The sequence below is a fragment of the Octopus bimaculoides genome, chromosome 28, assembly GCF_046866305.1.
Source record: "Octopus bimaculoides isolate indiv1 chromosome 28, ASM4686630v1, whole genome shotgun sequence".
In the NCBI taxonomy this organism is placed as follows: domain Eukaryota; kingdom Metazoa; phylum Mollusca; class Cephalopoda; order Octopoda; family Octopodidae; genus Octopus; species Octopus bimaculoides.
The window spans coordinates 9,387,001-9,399,500 of record NC_142955.1 but is presented as its reverse complement, the minus strand read 5'-3'; the positions used below and the strand labels follow the sequence as shown (position 1 = coordinate 9,399,500).

Below are 12,500 nucleotides of genomic sequence, written 5' to 3'. Positions count from 1 at the left end.
TCCCAAAACTGTTAAACATTTTTTTTTACTTGTTTCAGTGATTTGAATGCGGCCCTGCTGGAGCACCTCTTTATGTATATACATTCAAAAGTGAGTTCATATTTATTTTTATAGCCTTATTTCTATACATTCCTAAATATTTGTGTATATATATATATATACACACATGTACATATACTGTATATAAATATACACATACACAAGGAGAGTGTGTTGAGGAATGTTACAACACTGATTATTAGTGTGTAGAATGCAATGTATGCAATGCAGGTTCCATTCCTGGGTGAAGTCACTTACAATTATAATAATAATAAGAAGAAGAAAGAAGAAGATGAAGTTTAATATTTTTGGAAATATTTATTTGTCATAATGAAAGAAAGCAAAAGATTGAAGTCCAGGAATAATTCCAAAAACCATAAAAGAATTTTCTGAAACATCAAAACCAAGAACTTCACAGACTTCATTATCAATATTCTTGAGGAGTAAATATTTTGGATTATCTTTTAATCTCAGGATTTCATAATCTCTAAATGTCAAGATTTCATTATCTTCAGATGTTTCCCTTTCAATATGTCCAGGTATTTCGTAAATGTTGTTGTCTTTATCTGTTAAATAAACACATTCACCAATTATGGCTAAATGAGGTCTTGGAATATAATAGTCCTCTCCCAAATCTATTCTTCTTCCTATTCTTATCCTCCTCACCAACGACTTTTTCCTGAACAATTCCACAACACACCAATCTTCCCACCATCCAAAATACTGCTCCTTCTTTTCCCTCTCCCTCCTCACAACAACAACATCACCAAAAGATGTGACTCCCACATCATACACCACCCCTTCATCTCCCTCCAGCCTTCCCCATCTCCCCATCTTCCCCCAACACACTTCATCTTTACATTTCCCATCTTTGATATCAACCACATCCACATAATAGTCAAAGAAGCTGGGATCATCACAATAATAGTAATCCTTGTTGTTCTTCCATATTCTTTTGTATTTCTTGTCTCTCTCTTCTTGAGTTATGTCTCTAATATAATGACCACCACACACGAGTTGATTGTCGTTGTATTTATAAATCCTGTTGTAGTATTTCTCAGTTCTGATGGTTTTTAAACAACAGAGATCCCTGTTGAAGACCCTCATTTCTCTCCCAAAGGCAACAATGAAACATTCATCTGTCCACCGACATATGTCCAGTGGTCGTTCTTCTTGTTGTTCATATTGAAGTATGTCCACTGTTGTTGTTGTTGATCTGATTAATGTGAAACTTTCTCGAAACATCAACACACTCACATTCTCATCTAACTTAATTAGTTTACTGTTCCGGTCCCTAATGTCCCTATAATCATAATTAACAGGTTCCTCGAATGCAGGAATGGAAAAAGGGACCATTGCTGTTCTATATGGAAGTCTCCTCACTGATATTTCATCAATTCCTGAATTATTAATCTCCGCTATGTAATTACCACATCTCACCTTTAATCTACTTTTACCAATTATTTCACCTGATTTACCTCTTCTTCCTCCATCTCCATCTCCTCCACTGTATTCCAGTTTATTGATTAATTCATTACTGAATATTTCTTTGTTCGTCTCAGATGTAATGGAAGGGAAACAAAGACCAGAATCAAGATTTAATAAAGACACAGATTCTAGAATGTTCACTTGGTCCCCATCAATTTTTATGCAATGACATTCAATCAATTCAATATGTTGACACCAGTAAATACACCCCACTTTTCTCCATATTACACCATAAGGGATGAGACTTGTCCAAGCTTTAGATGTCTTCAAATCTTCTCCATTCAGTTGAAATATTTCTTTTCTTTTAGGAACCGTGGCCATTATGTGTTTTCCTTGTGTAAAACACACACCACCAACTAAACTTGCCACATTTCTGTGACATAGCAGCTCCCCGTCTTTATCAAATATTTTAACATTTCCATTATTGGCTTTTTCACACACAACTGTCTTTCCTTCATCAGAAATATCAAAATCTTTTACTTGAACAGGAAATTCGTCTGTTTGTAAACGAGCAACCGGGAACCTTTCTCGATTCACCATAAACAACCCTTCAACATACAATTCATTCTCTCTCCAGTCCCACCCGGGGCTTCCAACAAACCTTGGACCTTTACAGTCTATATTGGAGAATTCTAATTTATCTTTATAAATTCTTCTATTTAAAAATATTCCCTTGTATTCCCCATTCTGGGTCAAGCACAAAATGTTTTGATATTCAGATAAACCGAAATATTTTTCCCACTCACCATAAATGTACAAAAAACTGTCATCAATTGTCATCCTGTCATCACTAAGATAACACTTCATGTAGTGTCTGAGTGAATGTAAATATTGACCATCACTGTTGAAGAAAATGATGAATCTTCTGTTTAAGACAATGATGATATCTTCAGCAGTAACTTTAATATCACGGATGTCATCGTCATCATAATCTCCATCTTCTTTAATCGTTATTAATGGTTCAGGTATGTCTATTTGTTTTATTTCCTTCACATTCGAATGTATTTCATCAATATCTACAAAATACAAATGACTTCCATCTCTCATTTTACTAAAAACCATTTGATTGTTTGATAAAGAAGCCACACATTCATATTTATTTCTCCTTTGGTAAATTACTAACGACAATGGAAATTCCACTTTTAATGTCAACAGTTGGGATTTATTATTATTAGAATAATCCCAATTCGTAATGACCAGTGCATTTGACTGCCATCGAAACATTTTAATATCTCCATAAACATTGAATTTGACAGAATCCAAAAGTTGACCATCCAATGTGAATATCTTAATGTTTCCATTCCTCTCGTCCCATCCTGCAATCAGATTATTTTCAGTTATAACCAAACGATTAATCTCCACTGGTTCTTTGTCTCCCAAATGTTGAGGGAGAGGAATACATCTGGCTTTATCAGAAACTGTCAGATCCTGTAGATATAAAGATGATGACAACATTTCACTGACAGAAATGTTTCTGGAAAATACATCTACCAGGTCGATATAATTATTAAGTTGATTATTTGTAACGAGATCATTAACCAACAAATTATGATCGTTTATAGCAAACATACGGCTGCTGTCTACAAGATACACAAACATTTGGTCAATAGATCCACCGTAGAGATTAGAGGGACATTTCACTTGGGACATTAAAACACTGGGGACCATCTGACGACTGCTATGACCACCACCACCTATTGTAGTGTTGTACTGAAATGCTTTTCCTCTAGTAACAATTAATAGCTTTTCTGTTTTCTTGTCTATTGATAATGCTTTCACAAAAAAGGGGATATTAATTGTCTTAATTGTTTCAACTTGATTAGAATTTTTCTTAATGGCTAAAATATCTAAATGTGATGGTTTATCACAATAACAAACAATTTCACATTCACCCATCTTACACACCCGTACATAAGGCTGCCTTAATGATACACTTCTCACTGTCTTTGATAGGTTTCCGATGACCCTTAATTGTTTCTGTAGGGGTAATGTGACACCTATTTGATTAGAATCCCATCGACATATATCTGTAGCTGTAGACGGCAGAGATAATCTCGACACAATGTCTCCTTCATTAGAAATGTATAACAAGCAATCATGGTTGATGTCGGACACCACCAACTGTCCATTCTCAAGATTACATATTTCGCCAATGACAAGTTTTTTGTCATTCTTCTTTTCTTTGAGTCGTAGATTTAGATTTCTGATATAAGGATTTTTCAGGTGTAAACAACAGCCAGACGACCGGTCCTGATACTTGTAAAGAAGAACCCTGTTGAGTTGAGTGTCCGGTACATAAACAGTTCCTTGGAAAACAGCAATGTGAGGGTGAACAGGGAAAGGCAGTTGCCACTGCCATTTCATTTCTCCATATATATCATAACATATCAGAATAGAGTGCCTCTTGAAGAAGACATAAAAATAAACATTATCAGAGTAGATGTGATGAGGGTAGCCATAGAATGGAAGGTATTTTTGAAAAAGTTCTTCACCACATGTGGAATAAAATACCATTTTATTTTTGCTTCCATCTACGACTACAAAATTAATTGGAGTTGCAGCAATGGTGACATTAGAATGTCCCAGAGAAATTCTTTCTGTAATGTCAACTTTATCTTCGTTGATCAATAGGATATGGATCTCATTTTTGTTTTCAGTGGTGGTCACAGCTAAACACTTATTTGATACAATATGACATATTTCCATGTAATCAGTTTGGACCTTTATTAAAGGACCTTTTCTTAGTTCAGGACAGGTGATATACTGAAATCCTTTCATTTCATGATAAAATACCAGGAATCTGTTTGCGTTTATTCTACAAGAGAAAGAAGGAAGCTCAAGGAAAACTAAATTATTTTGGTTAATTATTTCCCCATTATCAGTGAATAATTTAGCTTTTTTGTTTCTGTAAATTATTAATATAGAAGATGTAGACATAGGTAGAATATTTGTAATGTTGTAGAAATCCTCAATATCAATATAGTCTTTCAAGCTGGGGGTATGTAGCTGGTGGTTGTATGACAGTTTGGGCCAAAAGTCTTTATTTATTTGAATCGCATGTGGTTTGCCAAAATAATCTGTTACCAAAATGGTATCTTTACCAACAGAAATAGAGCGGCATTTCCTGCCAATGTCCCTCTTTGTCACACCACCTTTAGCTGAAATCCTGTAAATAATTTGTCCCTGGAGGACATAGAAATAGCTTTGGTAGAGAGAGATTTTACTTGGGAGGTGCAGAGAATGGGTCTCTACCTCCCATAACTGTTGGCCATCCATATTGTAACAGATTACTCTGTTAATACTGGAAAATGTAATTAAAAGTATATTGTGGACCCCTACAGCAATATCTGTAGGTGCTTCTTTGGTAATGAATTGGTGTTTAATTCTATTCTCCCAATCCATTTGGTAAACAGTCTTACCAAACATTTCTACACCTATAAGTGTAGAATGTTCCAAGTAAGCAACCAAATATAACCCCAACTGTATCTTTTTAATCTTGAAACTTGTGGGGCTGATAATAAGAATCATTTTTTGGAAGGGGAGGGTTGCTAGAACCATGTCTTGACCGATTCTGGTGAAACTGGTGACAGAAGATGGACAATGGACATCATTTCTGTCACCGTCTTTTGTCACACAACATATTGTCATACAATGGCGGGAATATGTTAGTATTCCCTCCTGTAATACTATAATATTGGATATTGTGAGTTTGTCACATTCTTCTCCAGATTCCTCAATCTTTGCTTCTCTGGTCACAACTGGGCAAAGAGGACGATATTTTATTGTTATTTTTGGTTGAATGGTTTTGCGGTTGTATGGGTTACAGGTGACATAAATGTCAAAGAGTCTTTGTTGAAACCAATCAAGGTTTTGGTGAACAAAATCATTATTTTGTTTTGTAAATTCCAGAAATCTTTGCATTTTACATTTGATATTACGTAAAATACAAGATCCATCTAAACCCATGGAGTCCATGTGATTACATTCATCTTTTACATAATCTATAAACGTGTTGATGTGGTCTGTTTTGATTATTGTTTGGTAACATGTCACAATATGAAGAAAATTTGGTAACATAGACATTTCCCATTCTTCAGATTTCTTTGTGTTTTGTGTATGTAATAGTTGGGCAAGAATTGGTGTAGTTTCCTTATAAACCGATGTTGTATCACAGACTGTGGCAGGAATGAGAGCCAACGTTTTGTTTTCTTCGTTAATCTTCTCCATTTTATGAATATAAAATTATTATCTTGTTCTGTTAAATATATTCTTTGCTCTTGATTTTGTCTTCTTCCTTTCAAATACAATTTATCTCTTCAAAATTCACAAATTTTTTACAACAAAGCTGAAATAGAATGAAAACTTTATTAGTTTTGTGAAGAGTTTTTGATAAAATAATATTTACTTGATTCGTTCAAACAATTTCAAGGAAAACACACATTTCATTAAATATATTAAACAAATTGTTTATTTGACAGTGAAGTTAAACATTTAAACTATTTTCAATGGAATAATCATTAGAAATAAAACTTGAAAATATAAATACACCATTATCTTTATTGATTGAATACAAGTGATGGTGAAAAGTTTTGTAGTAAGAAGGAATATAAATATTTTAAGAAACAGAAATAAATTTATTTCTGAAACGCGTGATTATGCTATAAATAGCGTGATCAGGATAAATTATCCATTTATTGCAGAAAAATACGTTACTGGCCAGCCATGAGACTCGAACTCACCTCTCTGTGATTACGCTTCAAGTGTTTTACCATTAAACTAAATTACCCAGCAACGAATTCTTCTGCAATTTTAGAACTTATAAATTTAGCTTCATAAGACGCTAACGTTAAATTCAACTTTACGATGAAAGTAAACAAACAAAGTTTGTTCTTTTTTAGAAGCGTTGAAACGTATTGTAAGATTCGTTGCTGGACAGTTTAGTTTAATGGTAAAACACTTGACACGTAATCACAGAGATGTGAGTTCGAGTCTCATGGCTGGCCAGTAACATATTTTTCTGCAATAAATGGATAATTTATCCTGATCACGCTATTTATAGCATTATCATGCGTTTGAGAAATAAATTTATTTCTGTATCTTACAATACATCTCAACGCTTCTAAAAAAGAACAAACTTTTTTTGTTTACTTTCATCATAAATATTTTGTTGAGGTTATTTCCACAGATAATATCGATAGAAATTATAGCCAGGACTGATTTCCTGCTACAACATTTCATATCTAAACGTCACACGGAAACAAACAATGAGATCAAAGACAAAAACATTTGTTGTTTGTTCTTGTTGTTTATCTCATTGCTTGTTTACATCTGACATCTCAATACGAAACGGTTTAGCTAAAAATCAGAGCCAACTATAATTTCTATGGAATATCAATAGAATAATATGAAAAACACTGCTAACACAGTAGAATGTGGTGTTGACTTATAAAACGATTTAATATTATATTTTACAGTAATTTATGGTTGCATAACGAAATACCATGTTCCTACAAATCAGGAATAATAATTATATGCACTGCAAATGATGTGACAGTCATGGTTGGCTTGGTTTCCATCATATTTACCTGGATTAACAGATATCAATAAAGCAGGAGATGAAATTGATTCTTAACCTGACAAATGCTGTAAATCTCTCAACATTCCAATATAATCCACACAATTATCATACACAACATTGATTAAACTTGGAAAGCTTATCAAAAGATGGGCTTCCATATAACCACACTGATACACAGCATGTTGAGAGGATCGTTATTATTTGTTCCTGATTGAGATAATAAAGATTGGTTAATGAATAAGCTTAATTAATGAAAGGTAGGTTCATCTTAATTATATTCAATATAAGGGACAGTGTTTGGGTAGCAATGAGAAAGATGTGTTTGTATAAAAAGGGGTTTGGTAGGTGAAGTGTGTTTTGTTTTGTGTTAGGTGAGGAGATATAACTTGGTGTAGTTTATTATGAAGTGTTGGGGGTTTAATGAGGTGGATTAGGAAATATTGGTGGGGTGATTAATGACATTCTGGTGACTCATCATCATCAGAATGATCCTCCACCCCCTCCTTGGTCTATGAAATAATGACTGTTACTCTATTGAACCCAGAAGGAATGAAAAGTAAAAATGATCTTCTTTGGGATGTCAGCTCTTTGAATATACATGGACTAAACAAGAACATATTTTTGGAAAAAGCTGGATAAGGCTATGTTGTTGTTATTGGTGTTGTTGTTGACAACAAAGTTTATAAAGAGAAAACCAGATAATTGCAAATATTTCAACTGTAAAATTAAATTGAAATTAATACAAAAACTCTCATAATAATTATATTAGACTTTAATCTAATTGTGTTAGTATTTATATACACATGCATACACATATATGAATGAATGTGTATAATATGTACACAAGGATGCACATATGTATATTTATACATCCATATGTATGTATGATCATCATTTTACCCCCACTTCCCATGCTGGAATGGGTTGGATGGTTCAAAGAATATTTTGCCTGAAGTTAGATTTTCTGATTTTCTTTCTACAGCTGGATACTCTTCCTGACACCAACCACTGCACAAAGCGCACTGGGTGCATCTTATGGCACCATTACTGGAGACGATTGCCATGTCCTTGACAAAACTAAAAGTTCCCCCTCAATTTCTGGGCTTCACATATACCTTGGGATGAGTGTAATAAATATATGGAAAGGAGGGGTTGAGTGTTGGGGAGAGAGTCAGGGAGGTCCAGTAACATCCCGAGTTTCATTGGAAGAATGGTGAAGAGAAGAGATTTACAATAAGATAGTAGAGTAAAAAGAAGAAGAGAGAGTGATTGAGAGATGAAAGATAGGGGTAGGGGTGATAGGGGTATGGCAGTAGGGACACAGGTGACAGTGACATGGGTGATATGAAGGATGTGTGATATTGGAAGTCATTGATAAGTTATGTGTCTTAGAGGGGTGAGTGAGGGGGGTGTGATAAATATGAGAGGGTAGCAAAAGGGCTGAAGGTGTAGACTATGTGAGTATATGTGTAATGTATTTTTTATTAATATTTCGCAGAACTAACAGAGTGACTCAAGATCTGAGAGTTTCATGTGTTGACACTCATCAAACTAGTTCTTTGGAGGTCTGGGAATATACCTCAAAAGAACCAGTTGTATAAATGCCAATAAATGAAACTTTCGGATCTTGGGTCACTTTGTTACTTCTGCTAAATATTGATATAAATATATACGAGGGTCATAGCCCAACTAATTAGGAAGCGAGTCAGTTTAGATGAGACGCAGTTTGGGTTCGTTTCAGGGAAAAGCACCACTGTTGCTATATTTCTGGTAAGACAGCTGCAGGAGAAATACCTAGCCAAAGATAAACCTCTGTACCTGGCTTTCATTGACATGGAGAAAGCCTTGACAGGTCCCCTGCTCCCTTATTTGGTGGTCAGTGAGGAAACTAGGGATAGATGGGTGGTTAGTGAGAGCTGTGCGAGCCATGTACAGGGACGCTGTCAGTAAGGTGAGGGTTGGCAATGAGTATACTGAAGAATTCCGGGTAGAGGTAGGGGTCCACCAAGGTTCAGTCCTCAGCCTCCTCCTATTTATCGTAGTCATCCAGGCAATAACACAGGAATTCAAGACGGGATGCCTGTGGGAGCTCCTCTATGCTGATGACCTTGTCCTAATTGCTGAGTCACTATCAGAACTAGAGAAGTTTCAGGTGTGTAAGCAAGGACTAGAATCGAAGGGCCTTAGAGTCAACCTAGCTAAAATCAAAGTCCTAATAAGTAGCAAGGTAGACAAAACCCCTTCAGGTAGATGGCCCTGCTCGATCTGTAGAAAAGGCGTAGGTAGAAACTCCATAAGATGTACCCAGTGTAAGCTATGGATAAATAAGAGGTGCAGCAATATCAAAGGAAGGTTAACTAGCAGGATAGTTTTTGTATGTGGCAGATGCTCAGGAGCAATAAACACTGAAAATATGCAGAAAACAGCCTTTTCCACTCTCCAGGGAGAAAAACTAGAAGTAGTTGATAGCTTCCCCTATCTAGATGACCAAGTTTGTAATGGGGGAAGGTGTGCTGAAAGTGTAGCTGCTAGAATAAGAATAGCCTGGGTAAAGTTCAGAGAGCTCTTACCTCTGCTGGTGACAAAGGGCCTCTCACTCAGAGTAAAAGGCAGGCTGTATGATGCATGTGTACAAACAGCCATGCTACATGGCATTGAAACATGGGCTGTGATTGCTGAGGACATGCGTAAGCTCGCAAGAAACGAAGCCAGTAGGCTCCGATGGATATGTAAAGTCAGTGTGCATACTCGACAGAGTGTAAGTACCCCGAGAGAAAAGTCGGACATAAGAAGTATCAGTTGTGGTGTGCAAGAGAGACGATTGTGCTGGTATGGACATATGGCAAGAATGGATGAGGATAGCTGTGTGAAAAAGTGCCACACCCTAGTGGTTGAGGGAACCTGTATAAGATGTAGACCCAGGAAGACCTGGGATGAGGTGGTGAAGCACGACCTTCGAACTTTTGGCCTCACCGAGGCAATGAGTAGTGACCAGGACCTTTGGAAATATGCCGTACATGAGAAGACCCGGCAAGCTGGAGCACTGCCTTTAGTCAAACAAATCAACTTCAGGACTTATTCTTTCTAAGACCAAAACTTATTCCATTGGTCTCTTTTGCCAAATTGCTAAATTACGGGAGATGTAAACATACCAATATTGGTTGTCAAGCTATGTTGATGGGACAAAGAGAGACATATAAATAGATACATAAATATATATGACAGGCTTCTTTCAGTTTCCGTCTACTAGATCCACTCACAAGGTTTTGGTTTGCCCAATGTATCATGCAGTGGGACTGAACTCAGAACCATGCTTCTTACCACACAGCCATTCTTGTGCCCTTGCCCCACTGCTTCTAATTCTTGTCACTTCCTCCTTTACCTTGTCTCTCATAATATATATATATATATGTTATGTATGTGTGCGTATGTATATATATATATATATATACACATACGCACATATATATTGTGTTCCTTTATTTGTTTCAGTCATTTGACTGCAGCCATGCTGGAGCACTGCCTGTAGTCAAATAAACGAACTCCAGTACTTATTCTATCAGTCTCTTTTGCCAAATTGTTTAGAGATGGGGATCCAAACACATCAAAATCAGTCGTCAAGCAATGGTGGTGGGGACAAACATAAACACACATATATATACATATCTATCTGTCTATTTATATATATATATATATATATATATATATATATATACATATAGGGCTTCTTTCATTTCCGTCTACCAAATCCTCTCACAGGTCTTTGGGTGGCCTGAGGCTATAATAGAAAACACTTGCCCAAAGTTTCACGCAGTGGAACTGAACCTGGAACTATGTGGTTGGGAAGTAAGCTTCTTACCACACAGCCACTTCTATCTATCTATCTATCTATCTATCTATCTATCTGTCTATATATATATATATATATATATATATATATATGTATATGTAAATGTCTATATATATATATATATATATATATATATATATATATATATATATATATATATATATATATACCACAGATTCACAAACCAAAAGATCCTGACTCCATGCAGATTTATAGTGGCAGAGCTGATGCTGAGAATGGCCAATGAGTTGGTGTTGACAACAACAACAGAAGCACAATGGCAGAGACCAAATGAGTGTTGTTGAGACTAGAGCCTTAAACAGCTGAAAAAGTGGCAGGGACAACTACAGCAGTTGTTGCAGACTTAATAATATAGACAAGGGGAAGAATGATGAAGGAGGGAAGAATGATGAAAGAGGGAAGAATGATGAAAGAGGGAAGAATGATGAAAGAGGGAGGAAATGGATGAAGAGGAGGCATGTAAATAAAAACTGGGTCTACATTGATGGAAAATAAGTTGGAAAACAGCCTCAGAAGATCTGACCTCTGTGGCTGTGTTTAAAATCGAAAGTGGTCAACCAGATGACATAAGATGTAGAATGACTGGAAGACATTTGAAATCTGGGGGATCCTTTCTCTCTACATGTGTAACCCCTGCCAATGTCTTCCACATAGAAAGAAAGAAATGGTTGAAGAGGAAGAAGAACAAGATGAACACAGCAACAATGATGACAAATGTACTCCAGTACTTGACTGGTTCTTTATCAATCATAATATAAAGTAAAGCTGACCTCACTAGGTATTGAACCCAAAGCACCAGAACCAATACTGGAAGCAGTCTTTTAATAAAATGTGTTAATGCCTTTGCCAACTGATCCCTTTTTACATGAATAAGTTCACTTGTATTACTGTTTGATTTCTATGAATATATTATTGCTTGAGAGAGCATCATTAGAGAAACATAGCCAGGTAATAACAAATGATTGATTACATTACACACAGGTGTATGTTCATTGGTATATCTGATGTTACCTTGGAATTGTTTAATTTTTAGACAATTCTCTTGGTTAACTTGAAGAAATATACAAATTTATAACATAGATTATTATTTCAAATACAATATTTCAATGTAATTAATAGAAATATATTAAATATATAGTCTTTTAAAATTTAATAGGATGTTTAACTTTTATAATGCCAAAATACAATTTATAAAGTTGAAATATTAAAACATTAAAATTATTTTCATAAACTGTAAATATATTTGAAATAAAAGAAATATATTTGATTAAAATATATTAATACTATGGTTTCTATTTTTGATGTTTAACTAAAAGCCATGACCCTCCCATAAATTGTCATTATTGAATATGTTTTAGGGACTTTGTTGTTGGTCTTTATATTAATCTCAGACAATGTGAAGTAATCCTCAGAAGCCATCCATCTGGTAAATAATATTGAAGATGGTGAGAAAACATATTTAATGCATTGCACATTAAAATGTTGATGTAGGATAAAGATGTGCTGAGAGAGAAAATGTATGTT

General features: G+C 35.2%; 1 protein-coding gene and 1 long non-coding RNA gene across 3 annotated transcripts in view; one reads left to right on the top strand and one right to left on the bottom strand.

Annotated features, from left to right (window-relative positions):
- Nucleotides 1–12,500, top strand: part of LOC149130521 (uncharacterized) — a 42,008-nt gene that overhangs the window by 8,001 nt on the left and 21,507 nt on the right. The window contains exon 2 of the long non-coding RNA XR_016238708.1: nucleotides 39–90. This is a non-coding gene — a long non-coding RNA (uncharacterized LOC149130521). The remainder of the gene's footprint in view (nucleotides 1–38; nucleotides 91–12,500) is intronic.
- LOC149130513 (uncharacterized) overlaps nucleotides 338–12,500 on the bottom strand; it is a 193,239-nt gene continuing 181,076 nt past the window's right edge. For both annotated transcript variants that reach the window (XM_089343784.1, XM_089343783.1), the window contains exon 2: nucleotides 338–5,872. In XM_089343784.1, the coding sequence (XP_089199910.1) occupies nucleotides 358–5,754 (5,397 nt within the window). In that variant the 5' untranslated portion in view covers nucleotides 5,755–5,872 and the 3' untranslated portion in view covers nucleotides 338–357. The remainder of the gene's footprint in view (nucleotides 5,873–12,500) is intronic.